The sequence below is a fragment of the Sus scrofa genome, chromosome 18, assembly GCF_054392235.1.
Source record: "Sus scrofa isolate SSC_HxYL_T2T_F1_AM1 chromosome 18, Sscrofa_HxYL_maternal_Yorkshire_Landrace_v2.0, whole genome shotgun sequence".
Classification (NCBI taxonomy): Eukaryota; Metazoa; Chordata; class Mammalia; order Artiodactyla; family Suidae; genus Sus; species Sus scrofa.
The window spans coordinates 11,821,688-11,838,920 of NC_139400.1; the positions used below are offsets into that span (position 1 = coordinate 11,821,688).

General features: G+C 57.0%; 1 protein-coding gene across 1 annotated transcript; it reads right to left on the bottom strand.

Moving 5' to 3' along the window:
• Positions 1 to 3,587: 3,587 nt before the first annotated feature.
• Positions 3,588 to 16,849, bottom strand: INSIG1 (insulin induced gene 1). Its single transcript, NM_001244521.1, is given in 6 exon segments — positions 3,588 to 5,540; positions 11,293 to 11,392; positions 11,642 to 11,808; positions 12,914 to 13,038; positions 15,724 to 16,154; positions 16,774 to 16,849. Coding segments are annotated over 5 exon segments (831 nt in total). The 5' UTR covers positions 16,133 to 16,154; positions 16,774 to 16,849; the 3' UTR covers positions 3,588 to 5,510.
• Between the last annotated feature and the right edge of the window lie 384 nt (positions 16,850 to 17,233).

The window sequence follows — 17,233 nt, forward strand, 5'->3', positions numbered from 1 at the left end:
TCCGGCATTGCCATGAGCTTCGGTGTAGATCACAGACGTGGTGCATCCTGCGTTGCTGTGGCTCTGGCGCAGGCTGGCAGCTGCAGCTTTGATCCGACCCCTAGCCTGGGAAGGAAGGAAGAAGAGAGGGAGGGAGGGAGAAGGAAACAAGACACGAAAGCAAAGAAACGCAGTAGCGTCCCCCGGGAGCTTTCCGCCTCCGTCTCTGGATGCGCCGACCGATCTCCTGTGAGCCGGCGGCCGCTGACAGCAGGGCAGGCACCTGCTCTGCTCCTGTGCCCACGGTGAAGGTTCTGGCTCGCGACCATGCAAACAAACGCAAGGAGCTGCGGGTGGCTCCTGGGACGTCCGGCACTGCCATGTGCCCGGCCTCTGAGCGCCCCAAGCTCCCGGCCGGCTGGCCAGGTGGTGAGAGCGCGCGAGCCCTCCCCGGATGGACGGGGAGCCTCGGGATGGTTGTGCAAGTGACGCCTTGGCTCGTTGACCTTTCTTCAGCCGCCTTCCCCAGAACGCCGACAGGTGGGCCACGTGGAGGGCTGTCTGTCAGCCCTGGGCAGGCTCACGCCCCGGGGCGGCAGCGACCAGGAGCCGTGGAGGCCACTAGAGCATCGCTGGCCTGCGGGCGCTCCTGTCACCCCGCCGACCTCTCAGAGCCTCACAGGAGCCTCGGACCCTGTCCCTCTGAGCCCCCTGTCCTAGCTGTGTCTTTGCACCCGATGTGATTGATGCAAAATTAGGGGAAGGGGAGGGTCCCTGGTGGTGCAGCCAGTTAAGGGTTGGTGTCGTCACTGCTGAGGCTCTGGTCACTGCTGCGGTGCAGGTTCGGCCCTGGCCTGGGAACTCCACATGCCATGGGCACCGCCGGAAAGCACATGTAGGGACAGGCCTCTGCCAGCCGTTCACACTGGCCTGGGTCAAGGCCCCGGGTGTGAAGGAGGTGGGGTGGGTCTGAAAGCAGCAGTCAGCCCCAGGGCTGGGCGGTACGTGGCGTTTGTGGCACAGCTGACAAATGGCTGAGGGAATGGTTTATTCAATAGCCCTCCCCAACTTTTCTGGATGCTGAGCCAGGCCCTGAGGCTCAGGGCAGAACAGATGAGGACAAAGAAAGTCTCTTCCCCGCGTGAGCTCACCGCTGCAGGGAGGGCTCGAGCCCAGTCACGCCTGGATGGTGGCCTTAGGAGCCTGGGGGAGGCTCGATGAGCTGAGGCCAGTAAGAAAATGACACTCGAGGGGTTCCCTGGTGGCCTAGTGGTTCAGGATGCAGCGTTCTCACTAATGTGGCTTAGGTTGGCTTCTGTGGTGCGGGTTTGATCCTTGACCCGAGAACTTCCACATGCTTTGAGCACCATCAAAAAAAGAAAAGAGTTCCCGTCGTGGCTCAGCGGTTGATGAATCCGACTAGGAACCATGAGGACACGGGTTCGACCCCTGGCCTCACTCAGTGGGTTAAGGATCTGGCGTTACTGTGAGCTGTGGTGTAGGTCGCAGACGTGGCTCAGATCTGGCATGGCTGTGGCTGTGGCGAAGGCTGGCAGCTGCAGCTCCAATTCTAGCCTAGTCTGAGAATTTCCATATGCTGCAGGTACGGCCCTAAAAAGTCAAAAATATAAAAAAAAAAAAAGGAAAAGAAAGAAAAGGACGCTTTACTCGAGGTCTGAGAGATGAGGAAGAATAAACTCTACAACCATAAAGAGAGACCACCTGAGAGAAGACGCAGGAAAATCTGACGAGCCTGGTTCCGATGAGAAAATTACTGTAGCGAACCTTTAGCTTCAGCGTCCTTGAGTCCCCGAACCAGAGAGTGGACCACACGTGGGACAAGCCGTGGAGAACTTGCAAGAAGGCACCACTAACTCAGTGAGGAGTTCCCATCGTGGCTCAGCAGGTTAAGATCCTGACATGGTGTCCGTAAGACGCAGGTTCAATCCCTGGCCTCAATGGGTGGTATAAGGACCCAGAGTTGCCACAAACTGTGGTGTGGGTCACAGATTTGATTCAGATCCAGTGTGGTTGCGGCTGTGGCAAAGGCTGGCAGCTGCAGCTCTGATTTGTCCCCTAGCCTGGGAACCTCCATATGCCGTGGGCGCGGCCCTAAAAAGAGAAAAACAAACAAAACGTGAAGTAGGCAAGGCAAGTTTGGATTTAGATTGGCCCCTTTCCGTCCTTTCTTTTCACCACCAAGGTCAAGGGGACGTCTGTAAATCCGGCGGGTGGTGCTGGGGCACCGGATAACTTCATTCTGTCTAATCCAGGTCTTCAGACTAACTGCCAGGAACACTCCTCGGGCAAAATCCCCGGAGATGTTGAAAACTGGCTAAATAAAGCCAGCTTCGTCTCCACCCGGAGTTCCCAGCTCTCAGCCTTGCTCACGACAGGGCACGGAGGTTGTCTGTGAATTACACGCCTCACTCTTAGTGACCTGAGATCATGCAGTCACCTGCTCGCAGACCAGAAAAATTCCAGGAAATGTTTCACTCTCCACACTTCGCCAAAAACACAGGTCAGACGAGTGCGGCGTGGGCGTTGCCCTGTTGGAGCCGCATAAAGTGGATGCATCTCAGGCAAACCCCCAGGTCTGTGGGGGGCACATCAGCCAGCTCTCTGCGTTTTCCTGCCCAAACACTGTGTTCGGCGTGGGAGACACCTGCAGGTGTGGGCTGTCTGAGTGTTCGGGCTTGAGTGTGGCAAGGCAAGGCTCTCTGCCCTCACTGCACTGCCCTCTCCCAAGTGCGAGTGCTCTGCGCACAGCCGGCTGGAGCCCCGCGGGATTGCTGTGGGCCTGGCGTCCCCTCGTTTCACGGACTCAGGGCTACTTCCCGGGAAGTGGGCACATAAGGCCCGGCAAGTCCGCGAGCCAGGGACCACGCTCCGCTCCAACCTGCCTCCCTTCCCGGGAGCAGGTTCTCTGTTCCAGCTTCCCTGTCGACATGCGCCCCTAGGGAGAGAGGGCGACTCCGAAGCACTTCTGGAGCCCTTCGTCCCCAGCAGAGAGAGGCGAAGGCTGATACTCGGGGACTCGGGGACACCTGTGTGCTGGCTGATGCTCGGGGACACTCTGTGTGCTGGCTGATACTCAGGGTTCCTCTGATGTGCTGGCTGATACTCAGGGTTCCTCTGACCACCTGGCTGTTACTCAGGGCTCCTGCCTGATACTCGGGGTTCCTCTGATGTGCTGGCTGATTCTCGGGGTTCCTCTGATGTGCTAGCTGATACTCAGGGTTCCTCTGATGTGCTGGCTGGAACTCGGGGTTCCTCTGATGTGCTGGCTGTTACTTGGGGCTCCACTGATATCCTGGCTGATACTTGGGGCTCCTGGATGTTACTACTGGCTGATACTTGGTCAGGATGCTCCACCCTTTCCTGGACTCTGTTTGCTGGGAGTGCAGTCCCTCCCTCTCCCACCCCAAGCCTGGAGAACAAACGAGGAGCAGCCCTCTCCTTCCTGGAGGACAGCATTCCTGGGAAGGGGCAGAGCAAGGCCCAGGAAGATGTCCCCTCTCGCTTCCCAGTGTCAGTGGGAGGGGACAGGGAGGTTAAACAGGCTCATGTCCACCACGATGAAAAAATGTCTTTCCCAAGAGGTTGTACGGATACTCAGTATATTTTGAAGCGCCATAAAATATTTTTCCATCCCAAATCAAACATCCTACACAGAGAACACTTCCCTCCCGTGTTTTCAAAGAAAAGCCCATAAATACAACGGTGGTTTTGAACCTTTAATAAAAGTAAAAAAAGAATGCAAAAGAACACAATGCTGAAAACTTAGTATGAGTGTGAATCTCACTGGATGTTCAAATCTGATAGTGCAAATTTTGCCGCGTTCATCCTCTTACATTTTTACAAGCTCAGATCACTTTGGTTCACATACTTGCTATAAAGTCTTGGCAACAGAATTCTTCAGGTTCACATCTTTTGGCTACATTATTTCTAAAGATACAGATTTCCAGTTTAAGAGAAGAAAATACTTCTTGTTTGTGTGCGATCAAGTACATTTGAAAGGACCAATGACTGCTTTCGCCTGACAACTTCTGGTTTTTCATAAAATGCTGACATCGTCATTGAAAAGGCGTTTCACGGAGCTGATCATTTTCGTTTGCAGAAAATGGAGACGGGGTCTCTGCAAAGTGCAGAGAGATCCCATTTTCTTTTAAACACAATTCCCCTAAAACAAATTCGCTACGGTAACCTGTAATTGACCCCAGGATATCTTCCTCAAAACCAAACCAAACCGCAACAAGGCCCATCCCTCAAGTGGCCAGCTGTCGCCAGAGCCCCCCTGTCCCGTCCCACTGACCACCGGCTGCTGCTCTAGAGGAGTCTTCTCATCAAGCCACTTACACGGAACTGAAAACAACCAAAACATTTAAACTGCAAAATACAAAAAGGTAAATTTGTAAGTAAAAATGACGAGTTTCCTAAACCCACAAAACTGGAGTATTTCAAAGGCCCAGGGCTCAGTGGAGGGCACAACAAAGCAACTTCACAACCGAAAGAAATTATTGCTGAATTTCGCCTCCATGCAGCACTGAAATGGAGAACCCTCTGGAACACCTCATATGTTAAAAAAAGAAAATAAATATTTAAGAGAATACAAGGCTCAGATTGGTTTTCATAGACATTGCACTTGAAGTTGAAGACCCAGGACTTGCAACCCGGGTCTCACGTGGTCTGTGCCAGTCACTGAATACATTGTGCTCACCACGGCTTGGAGGATTTAGAAACACCCGATGTTTAATGCAGTGACACACGCACTCTTCTTTTTACAAGGCAATCACAGATTGCAAACCCCGTGGGGCTGTGGAAAAAAGCCGTCCTTCCTGTTCTGAGTTGCAAAGAAACACCCGAGTTTGGCGAGGACAGACATGCGGCGGACAGGTGCTCCCTCCCGGACGATTCGGGATTCTGGATAAACTTCACAAACACGGAGGGAAAACCCCAACAAATCACAGTGCAGAACGATGACCGCGCGTGGCCTCTGCTCTCAGGAAGATTGTCACCTCGTGGGAATGAAGAGCCAGGTCGTGCGCTGCGCTACAGATGGGTGGCCGTGCTGTGCTGGCCGCCGCCGCCGCCCTCTCTTTTTGACACAACCCTGTCCCACAGTCTCGTGGATGAGTCAGCTTCCTATCGGACCACACCTCCTCCTTGTAAAAGCACCGTCGTGCTACCCCCTGGGCGCCGAGACGCCCCGAGCTGGTAGTGAGGCTGGAGGTCAAGGCTTTGAAATATGGCGACTTGCTTTTAATAACAAAGGAAACCAAATCCTCGGGACCCTGCGCCCGGTGGCTCCAGAGCAGGCGCCCCGGCGGCGGTGGCGGCGGCGAGGCTGTGGCCCCACGCGGTGATCCTTCTTTCCGCCTGGCTACTCTGAGCAGGCCACGTTTTGTCCAGGAGTCCCTCGCAGTCAGCCCGATCTAAGGAGATGAGGAGGCAGACAGGCCGCCGTGGCACAGTCCCGAAGCACAGCCTCCCCGCCCCGGCCTTGCGGCAGGGTCCGCGGGTCTGAAGACTCAGTCGCTGTGTGGCTTTTCGGGACCACCCTGCACGGACAAAGAGGAAATTAGCAGGAAATGTACACGTATTCTAATTAGCAGTGAGGCCTCTTCACCAAAAAGTGAGAGGTGAAAGGTCCCTCTGCAGGGACCAGGGGATGGAGGGGAGAATCCTGGAGCCCGGCCCGGGGCCCCTCGCCCAGCAGATGGCCCCTTCCCGGGCCGCACAGGGATGGAGCCGCACGTGGGGCACAGTCTCTGTGCAGAAAGCTGCCTGTTTATCTGAAGAAGGGGCGGTTTCTGCCGTCAACCAAATTCCTATCTGGTTTCTCCAGAACAACTCTGCACTCTGGGGAGAAGGCCACGTGGAGGGGAGCAAACGGATGCCCAGCAACAGCGCTGCCTTAACCAAGAGAGCCTCCCAGCTCACACCTTCCTCCTCACGGGCCCTGCGCTTGTCCCCGCTCTCCAGGTGGCTGCTCTGCAGAGGATGGACGTCCCAGCAGAGGGGCCGTGCAAGGTCAGGTGACCCTCCTGTGGTCAGAGCTGCTGTCCTGAGCCTATCCCCTTGTTTCTTGTTTCGCGTCCGGGCAGCTGGGCTTCCAGATGAGGAGCTCTGGTCTCAGAGCCGTGGGGCCCCTCCTGACCGGCCCCCAGGAGCGCTCAGACTTGGAAGACCTGATGGCCTGAAAGCCTGACCAACGGCTAAATGAGGACAAGAAATGTTCCTGGACGAACACCACCTGGAGAAAACCAGGAGCACAAACGGGAGGCAGGACTGACCCGTGATGTGACGGCCAGAACCCTGGAACCGGGGTCCGGTGTGACGGCCAGACAGAAGACCACTGCCTCCCTGGATGGGAGCCAGTCCGGCGCACTGACCCCATCAGAGCTCCCGAGGGCAGCAGACCTGGCTGGCAAGAGGCCTCCTGCGGGAGCCGGCGCCCGGCGCGCACCCTGACCTCACCCAGAGGACAGCCCGGCAGCGGGAGCCCGAGGCCCCGGCGCCTCAGACGCCCGGCTCCAATCCGCTCTGCACTCAGTGCACTAACACGGTCCCTCCGCCAAAGTGCTATTCAGGACGCCCTTCGCCGACGATGGAAATGTCCAGCCCAGCACCTTGGGTGCGGCAGGTGCCAATTAAAAATCAGCCCTCAAAACAGAAGTACCAGCAGCAGAAGTACCAGAAGTACCAACATCACTCCCAGCAGCTGTTGAACCGAAAACAGGAAGAGCGAAGTCAGGGCCACCTGCCGGGGAAGCAGCTGTGACCAGGTGTCCTGGGCCCCGGGGAGCAGGGCCAGTCCTCGCTGTGGCCGTGGGAAGCCTTGCTTTTTCTGAGAAAAGACTTGACGCTCCAACTAGCACCAAATACAAATGCCATAAAGTGCCACTGCGGGCTTGTCATGTTCTTTTAAACAGGCAGGCTGACCACAAACACCACAGCGAACAGGCCACTCGACCCGTTGAACACTCAGGCAGAGCCGGCCTGCAGGTCTGGGGCGTGGCGACCCTGCCAGGGCCCACCCTTCTCTTCAAGGGGGCGAGGGAGAGACGCCCAGGAGCGGGACCCAGAGCTGAGTGTCCCTGCACTTGGCAAGCTGCCGTCAGTGCCCCCCAGCGCCCCGCTCAGTCCTCACTCTGGTCACATCCCAGCACAAAGCCTTCCTGCTGAAGCTGTCAGTTTTAAGCCAAAAACTCATTCTGGGACAGCGGCCCCTAAAAACCTTTGCCAGCTCCACCCTGTCCAAGGGCCCACAGCCAGGGAGGGGCCTGTGCCCCCCCGGGACCTTCAGCAGGCAACCAATCTCATTTCTAAGGCCCTGAGCCATTTTCTAGGTTTTAAGAATAGAAATGAGTGTTTAAGTTTTGAGCAAAGAGTAAGTGCACTTTTATAAATAAGAGGTTCATTTTTTTTTTCCATTTCTGTGAAGAAAAAAAATAAAATAAGGACTTAAGAATTCTAACTCCTTTAAAAACAAAGTATTGATTTTGCCCTCGAAGAAAATTTTCTTGGACAAGACAGAGTCTGGCAAGGTGTGACTTTGTCACAACCTCAACTTTCAAGACTCCACCGGATGGAGGTGAGAGTCAACACAAAGGCAACAATTCTGAGACACGAATACAAAACCACGAGGGGCAGTGTGTACCATGCATGTGCCCCAGTGCCCCTGGCTCAAGACACTTTGGCTCAAGTGCCAGAGTCCCAGCAGGACTGGGACCTGAGCAGTGGGTAGTCCAGGGCCCCAACCTGGCAGGTGCACAGGGTCAAAGCCACACCTGCAGCTCCTGTCACTGCAGGGCCCTTGCTCCAGCCTCCTAACTGCTGCTGCTACTGCCTGGGGGACAGGTGGGGGGAGCCCACCCACACACCCAACAAAAGGTCCCAGGAGACACTACCGTTAGTTAGGTAGGGGCAGGCAGTGTCATGCAGAGAGGGCCCCACAGTTTTCTCAAACAAGTCTTATCATAGGTGTATTTTTCATTCTTCAGCCCTGACGTAATCTGAAGCAAGTATGATTTCCTACGCTTCCAATAGTCTCATGAAAACTCCAATTCTGGCTTCACGCACTTATCTCTCTGCTGCTGCAACAGCACATTTTTGAAGGCCAGCTTTCAGCCCATGGCAATGGCAAGGAGGCCACACCTTCAGTTCAGGCCCAAGTGGATGGAGCACTTGTTAAGAGTGTGAGGCTGTAGGTTCAAAAGTTACCGGAACTGCAGGTGAAGGCTACTCAACTCCTGCTGGACACAGGGGACTTTTTCTAAGACTGTCCACTGTTTTCAGGAGATTCGTTTACACAGCCTTCACAGGATGGAAAAAAAGAGGAACAAAAAGGCAGAAGACTTGGGAGGGAGACCAGCACAGGGATGAGGCTGGGAGCCTTGGGGGTGGCCAATCTGCTGTTTCCTTGTCATCTGCATCCAAGGCCAGGGCCTTGCTCCCAGGAAGCTGGCAGCACCGTGCAGAGGCCGAGGGACCAGTCCTGCAGTGGCCTCCCAGTGAATAATCTCAACAGGGTGTGGTGGCGGCTCCACCCACCCGAGACTAGACCGAAGCTCGGAGCTGCTGTACACCCCGAGGGCTTTTGGTTATGAAGGCGCACTGGAGCCTTGTACAACCGTGGGTTTGAACCCCACGGCCCACTTGCATCGGAATTTTTCAGAAGTAAATGCTACGCAAGTATGGTCGGGGGTTGGCTGGCTCTGAGGATAGGGACAGCTGACATACATTCGTCACACTGGGATTTTCCACTGCTCAGAGGGTCGGTGCCACAGCCCCCGTGTTCTTCAGGGGTCAACTGTATGTTTTCACTGTAAATTTTACAAATGCAACATAGGAGAAAACCCCAAACCCACCTGCAGTTCCGCTGCTCAGCAATCAGCACCTGGGGCCCCTCTCCCCCGTCCTCACTACGGGAGCGAGGGCTGCGGCTCTGCCAGGCCGGCTGGCCCAGCCATCAAGACTGCTGAGCCCGGCTCCTCCTCCTTGGGCCTCCGTCAGCCCCGCAGCCACCCACCTGACTTCTTCTGGCGGAAACGGCTGTGACAGCACCCGGGATGGTTTCGCCTTTATTCACCCTGTGACATGCCCTCCGCTGGGTTTGGAAACCCAGAGAAAAATGCCTCGCTTGTGTCCTCCTTTGGAGCAGCTGGCAGTGGCCACGTGCTCCTCCGTCTGGTGCAAGGACCCGGGCCCGGCGGCGCGGCCAGCGGGGGGCAGGGAGGCAGATGTGGCTGCTCTTGGGGCCGAACGGGGCCTGCCAGCTTCACACCGCTGCCGGGTCTGCTCGCTCCCTGTGCCGCTGGGACCCCGCAGCACAGACTCGGAGTTTCAGGGCTGGGGGTGGGGAGGCGGGCCAGGCCCAGGGCCCAGGAAGGGGTTGGCACTCAGCCCCCATTCCAGGACACAAGGGACCCACCCAACTATGAGGGGGCTCAGGGCCGTGCCAACGCTCATGTTTTAGGTTCTGTTTGAAACTTCCATCTTTGCAAAGAAAGGAAAGTGTCCGAGACAAGGGTGGAAGGCTGTCGCTGGCGGTGTGACGGCTGCTCTGGCGAGACGTCTCCTTGTGTGCGATGGGACGTTCTTTGCTCTATCGAGACACCAGTGTACCAAAACTGGCTCTAAAACCGCCGGCGAAAATGTTTCGGAGCGGAGTTCCCGTCGTGGTGCAGTGGTTAACGAATCCGACTAGGATCCATGAGTTTGTGGGTTCGATCCCTGGCCTCGCTCAGTGGTTAAGGGTCCTGTGTTACCGTGAGCTGTGGTGTAGGTCGCAGACCCGGCTCAGATCCCGCGTTGCTGTGGCTCTGGCGTAGGTTGGCAGCTCCAGCTCCGATGAGACCCCTGGCCTGGGAACCTCCGTATGCCGCGGGTGTGGCTCTAAAAAGACAGAAAGACAAATAAATAAGTAAAAGAAAAATAAAAAATGTTTCGGGGCATCAGCTCACCCACCCGGAAGAATAACCAACCGTGTGAATGTTTTCAGTTTTAACTCTCCACATGGTCGTGGTGGTCGAAGACAGGTTAACCTGAAAGCTTCACTAGGAACCCGACGGCACGGCCCTGAAACAAAACCCTCAAAGCAAGAAGCAATCGTGGCGTTGCCTCACGCTCCTCTGAGCCAACACACCAGGCCCGGGGGCGCAGCGCACGAGCCGCAGGGAGTGTCGAGAGCCAGGCCCGACTCTCATGAGTGGACCAGAAGCCACTGTTTCAACGGAGTCTTTCTGCCTTGGCAGCAGATCTGCAGAAAACTACGAAGGAGCACACGTGACGGGTGAACCAAAGAAGGCAAGTTCCGTCTCTCGGAGTTACTCCCCTTTCTGTGAGACAGCCCGTCACCCTTCAGTTCGGCTCTCACGGGCGGGCAGCAGCTGTCTTTGAACACAGCTCACGAGGGACCAAGACAACGTTCTGAGAAAAGCCAGGATGTGTCTCTGAGGGAAACGGCCCCCACAAGGCTGGTTTCTCGCGTTCATTTGTTCCATTCCCGCCTCCGAGTCAAAGTCCATCTGCAGGAACAGCTACACGTCCGCGTGTCCCGCTGTCATCGGAGTGCCGAGGCACCAGGCTTTGACTCCCCCAAGAACGCGAAGTTATCCTGGCTTTGTTTGCCTCTCCGGCTCCCAGCAAAGAGCTGTGCGGGGGCGGGGGGCGCTGTTTCTCTTTCACCCTAAGACAGGGCCATGGCCAGGCCGGGGCCCCCCAGCCCAAGGGAGCTGGGCGCACCCTCCCGGCCCCCGACCGCACTCTCATAGGGCCTGGCCCGGCGCCCTTTCCCCAGCATCACCCACTCCCACCTGAAGGCGGGGAGGAAACGCATTGTAAGTCATTCATTCAGCTGTTGCGCTGACTTTCCCCCTCATCACAGGAGCTGCGGCGCAGAAAAGCCGCTGATTGAGCTGCAGTGTGAGGCGACCTCTGGCTCCTTGCTGGCATTCACTGTGGGTTTGCAAATCTCTGAATCTTTATAATTTAGCAAAGAAATTACCTGGGTATTAGACCTGCTTTTTAAAAAACATGCGCTCTTCTGAGTAATTGGTGCTCCTGCGTCTCAACTAGACGTTTATCAACACGACTGTAACGCACTGTGGTAACCAGACCCATCAAACTACAGCCAGGAGCTCCCTGGTGGCCCAGCAGATTAAGGACCTGGGGTTGTCACCGCTATGGCTTGGATTCCATCCCTGGCCTGGTAACTTCTGCATGTGGTGCTTGCAGCCAATAAGTAAATAAATAAATTAAGTAAATAAATGAACCCTCCAGTCGGGGTGGAGGTGACATTTCACGTACCATGGCCAGCTGTCGTCCTATGTTTCCCACTGTCACGCCTCCCGAGAAGAAAATACACGGGAGCCAGGAGCGGATGTAGAGGAAGTCCGGGGACGTGTACCTGCGAGAGAGGAAGACACGAGCCTGAGTAGTGGCTCTGCGGCGGGCACGCTGTGCGCCCGGCGCACCCTGGCGGCAGCGGCGTGGTCTCCCTTCCCGTGACATCAGCCACCAGCAGCGTTTCCGAGAATGCCGTGCCTGAATTTCAGGCACACGTGTACGGGGAAAACGTGCCATCCCGGCTCCGTGGGTACTGGAAACAAAAGCTGAGTGACGGCTTCCCGACGGGGCAGGGCACGGGCACACTTACTGATAGACCCCGTTGTACACCAGCAGCTGCGTGATCAGCGTGGCGAGGACGGCGATGGTGAGCCCGAGCCCGAGGCCGCTCCTTGAGCGGTCAAATGTCCACCACAGGCCCAAAGACAGGGCTGCCAGCGTCAAGGAGAGCTGAACGTTATTGGCAAAGTCCAATTTCTGGTGATGCAAAGTTAAGGAACAGTTTCATGATTTTTTAAATGGTCAAACCCCAGCAACCCCCAAGCACCGGGTAGGCCTCCATCCGTAGAAACTGCTGAGTGAGCTGCAGAAACCATCTCCTGGGTGCAGGGTCACCGTGACCACGATGGCCTGGAACCTGCTCGAGGACCTCTGGGCCCAAACTTGACTTTCCAGATCCCTTTTCTGAGAGCTACATATAAATTCTGCTGGTACTTCAACCACAAAGCAACATACTTGGCAAGTAAGTCAGGTGTGGCCCCACTTGTACTTCGCGTTTGACTGGTAGTTGGAACGGAGCGCCCACCTCCGCGGGAAGACCCTCAACAGACGGCGCTCAGCGCAGCACGTTTCCCGCTGGTGGAGGCACATCGGCTTCCATCACCACACCCCTGTCGGAGCCCAGGCCTCTCGCGGTTCCCTTGACCCTTAGCATTAAAGTCAGGGTGGAGCCGATTTCAGAAAGGGTAACTCTTAAAAACATACTCCAGCTGTGCTAAAGAAGCCGCACATCTTTTGAGACCCGGAAAACCATGGCTGTCTTCCTGAAAAACGCACTGAGTACAGACAGGCCGTGTGTTCTGTGTAACGCATGCCACTGGGGTTGGCAAACTTCATCCTGCGGCCAGCTTCAACCAAGAACCCTCTTCGAGGGCCGGCGCTGCGGGCTGGCCTGGGCCCTCTGGGGTCTCCAAAGAAGTGGCCCCATGAAGAGTGACCCCCTGGCCACTTCTTCCTGGTCCACCAGAGCAGGGCTTCACGGTGGGAAGACGCTAGGTAGAAATGCAACGGCATTTACAAAACAAACTAAGAAAACTGAGCAATGTGCTTAAAAATAATACTCCCAGAAGACTGTTCAACTGCTCACGAGATAACGTATACCCATTAAGGAGGTCTCTTGTGGCACCAGGGGTTAAGGATCCGGCGTTGTCACCGTTGTTTGTGGCTCTGCTTATAACTGTGGTACAGAAGAACTGTAGCTGGCACTGGCCAAACACACACACACACACACACACACGAGTAATGAAACATTCAACGTGTAACACCAGAAGCTGCTCTGGACCACACACCCACTCAAGGATACAGCACTGGCGTGGTTGATGCCAACGAAAACCGCTACACAGCGCATCACACTGGCCCACTCCCTCTTAAACTTGTGCGGTTCTCCAAGGTGGCTGTCGATGCAGGGGTAGAGCAAGCCCACGACAGCTGTGAAAGAAGGGCAGACAGCAGGGTTAGAGAAACGGCCTCGACGTGGGGTGATGGCTCTGCGGCAATTATTAACACGCTGGTCAGACATTCCTGACTTCAGGGCTACAATATGATATTTCAATTAAAACTAATTTTACATTTTTATCCTTCTTGAGTATAAACAATAAAAATTTAAAACAAAGTTGCAGTTTGGTTTGCCCTATAGCAGGAATGGAGCAGGGGCTACTTAGCACGTGCAGGACCCTGTAGCGCCTGTGCAGTCGGCCTTCGGCCTGCATCGGTGTTGCTCCATCTCAGTGCAGAGGGGCTTCCATGAGGGCCCGGAGGCCACAGCACGGCCTGCCATCGATCACGACCCACACTGATGAGGGCACCTCTCTGTGGATCTGCCTTCGCCGCCATCCCCGGAGGCAGCACTGCCCTGTTAGGGGTTCCTGCATTTTCCGCAGGAGCCCCCGAGCACGGGCTGTGGTGGGTCGGGGTCCCGGGGCAGCCACACCCGACGGTCCCAGAGCCCAGGCCCTGAGCGGGGCATCGCGTGGGAAAGGAGGGAACCGGACGCCTCCTGTTTGTTTCCTCAAGCGAAAGATGATGAGGATTGTGGGCCGAGAAGCCCGAGGAGGGAGCGCGTAGTGTGCTCAGAAGAGTGAGGCTGTCCTCAGCCGTGGGACTTCACAGAGAACTCAGACGGGGGAAGGCGTGGCGCTCCAGAGAGAAGTCGAAGGAAGGAAGAGCAGGAGAGAAGAGGGTGTGGTGCCAGGGCCCTCGTGAGGTCACCCCGCTGCTGAGGCTCATGAGCGTGCAGCACCTGCCGTCCCAGCAAAGACGGAACCATTTCAGGTTCCTGAACAGAGAGGCAGGCAGAAACACACTGTGGCCCAGCATTCAATGGGCAGAAACACACTGTGGCCCAGCATTCAATGAAAGAGTTTCAGTTTCAATTTCATATTACATTTTATCCAGTTCTGCTTTTGCATTTTGAAAAATGAACCCCAACCATTCTGTGACTCAAGTCAGTATAACTTAATCTTGCCCTTTAAGGTTAAAAGCTAAATAAGTGAAAATGTACTATGGAATTTCTCCCCTTATGCCCTTGACGGATGGTTTAAAAAAAAAAGTGAGTAAGGTATGAGAAGTTGTGTTTCAGATATGCCTGGAATTCCTTGAAGCTTCAATTGCAAATCAAGCCTAAACTAAAATGGTTCAGTGGTTTTAAAAATCAAGCTTTTGATTCAAAGAAACTATTGTGCCAAATGTGAATAGAAAGAGATGTTTCTCCAAAAGGATTAAGAGTAGAGCCATGAACTTAAAGGGGTTAGAAAAACAACAGTAGCCAGTGTTTCTGAGAACAAAGAGAAAAACCTTCCACTCTCTGCTTCATCACCATAGTGTCCCCGTCATGAGGCATCCCGCCTAGGACACAACCTCCACTCCAAGCCCACTGCTTCCTTGCAGTTTGAAGTGAGCCTGCTGAGAAGACGCCCCTCTCCAGGGTGCAGGGGACACACCCAGACTCCAGGGGGCAGTATAGGCAGGGTTGCGAACGGGGACCTGTCACTCCGCTGTGCCCCTGCAGACACAGGAGCTTCACCTCTCTGATTCAGTTCTCGCCTCTGTGCAGTGGCGCTGAAGCAGAGCACTGCTGAAAGGACCAAAGGAAGCACAGCCTACGGAACAGGAGGCAGGGCGCTCGTTCCCTGGTGGCCCGTGGGGCCGACGTGGCGCTTTCACCGCTGCAGCCGGGGTTCAGTCCCTGGTCTGGGAACTGAGACCCCACATCAAGTGGCTACGCACCGCGGCCAAAAAAAGAAGAAAAAAGGAGAAAGATCAGAGCCCGCGAGGTCGGCAGTTCACAGAGGGGAGCTACAAGGCGAGGCTGTCCGACGGGAGTGTCTGCTCCGTGCTTTACAGCCAGGCGGGCGGAGGCCACAGAGAGCACCCGGCAGGTGTCCATTCATCCATTAATTCGTCCACAGCAAATGCTGTGTGACCGGAAGAACTGAGTGACCTTCTGAGCCATTTTTATAAAACCAAATAACTGAGCAACCAAATAACTGAGCAACTCTACTCCAAACAGCCAGTCCACCTGTCCACAGCAGACTGCTGCCCCGGGGTCACGACTGGGTCTGGCCAGGGTGGCTCCTGTCCAAACTCTAAACAGAGACTTCCTTTTCCTTCATTCCAGAGCCCAGCGGTGGGGGCAAGGCCAGGCTCTGGCCACGTTCACTGGGCTGTTCCAAAAAAGGAAGAGCAGGAGGCCGCTGGGCTGGGGCAGCAGCTCTGCCCACTGGGCCCACGTGACGGTTTGTTTTCAGTTACCGGGCCGGTAGCGTGTTCCCCGGGGCAGCCAATGGCACTCCAGCCCCGCCGCTCACCAGTCCTGCCCGCGGCCAATCCGGGCAGCTGGTTAGGATGACAGCTGCGGGGCTCCCCCAGCACTGGCCTCAGGGCCGGGTCAGGAAGAGGGAAGGACCTGGCCAGCCTGGCACGAGCGGGCGAGAAGCAGCCAGTGGCCTCCCCGCCATCTCCACCACCGGGCCTCCTCCAGCCTCCAAGCCCCCTCCCCAAACACAGTCGCTGGGATGCACAGTCTCCTCTGTGGATGGTTCCATTTTCACACAAATGGTTCCCACAGGCTGAAAACCGCTTTTCACCAGACAGACGTCGTTTGTTTCTACTCACCAGCGGCCGTCCCACAGCAGGGAGGGACCCACCAGGCTGAGGAGAAGATGGTGGCAATAACCTCCTCGGGGAACAGGGTGACATTCCTCTGGACCTGCAGCAGGTTCAGCACCAGGGCCAGCACGACCCCCACCGAGAACAGCACCAGGCTCCTCTGCAGCAGGTGGTGATGCCAGCTGTTGGTGTGGCCGCTGCCACCATGGCTCCCCATGCCAGTGCTCTGAGGCGCATGAGAGGGGTCAGGGCCCTGGGCACCGTGGGCCACCAGCAGAGAGGGGCCTGACACAGAGGAGCTGATCATCTCCCCCACTTTGGCCTCCTGCCCTCCGGCACTGGCCCTGGGGTGGCCTCTGTGGTTCGTGCCCTTAACACAGGGACAGCTCCAGAGGTGGTCGTCCAGTCTGGGCATCAGCCACACCTGACAGGCTTTCCTAGAAGGAAAACGGGGGTGGGGAGAGGGAATCCCGATCAAGTTCACTTCCAAGGGACAGGGCAGGTTCAGAGAGGCCCAGAGACATGGCTCTGGGCACGTTCACTGGCCAGGAAAACCCCCGAGTCTCAGGGAGTCAGCCGCACAGGGTAGCCCACGGGCAAGTACTGCGGGGGAGGGGCTGCAAGGACCCTGTCCACACCCGGGCCCTGGGTGATGCACAGGCTGCAGCCACAGCCAGGTGTTAGCTACACCTGGGTGATCCCGCTGCAGTACCTCCTTGTATGAGCCCTGAAGTTCTGGGCCGTACAGTCCAAAAGTTTTTCAGAATCCGCCCGTCTGCAGGAGGCAGAGGCCAGCCAGCGGCAGGCCGCCCCAGGACAAGTTGCTGGGGTCGTCCCGGACGGAGAACAGCCCTGGCAGAGCCCACCTGATGTCGGGGATGCAGTCCCCCACCCCGCGGCTGGGGCTGGAGTCAGGGTGCGCACCCAGGCCCGAGGGTGGGTGCTGAGGACCCCAATGGAAGGCCGTCTAGAGGGGCGGCTGCCGGGACCTCGACATCCCCGTCCCCAGGGCTCCCCACCGCTCCCGGCCCAGTTTCCCTTGCCGCACCCTCGTACCTGGCCAAGGGCGCCCGCCCGCGGGCTCGCCGGGGGAGGAGGTCGCCGAGGAGAGTCGCGGCCCAGAACGCCTGGAGTTGAGCCCGCGGCCGTCCACGCGCGGCGCAGCTTATAAGGCGGGCGGTGATACCGCTGCTCACGTGACCCCGGCCGGGCCCGCCACCCCGCCCGCGCTCTCGGGGGCGTGGCCCATGCGCGCCCCGCCCCGGCCGCGCGCACGGCCGCTCACGGTCTGGTGAGGCGGCCGCGGCCAATCGTGGGCGGGCGGCCCATATGACGTCATCACACGCCACCGCCGCCCCGAGCTCGGCGCACTGGCTCGGGAGCGCGGACGGCCGGCGGCGGACTGGCTGTTCCCGGCCCGGGACGGGGGCTGGAACTGGGCGCGGCCGGACGGGGCGGGGGCGGGGGCCGCACCGACGGCAGGCAGGGGTCGGCCGAGAGCATCCGGGGCCCCGGG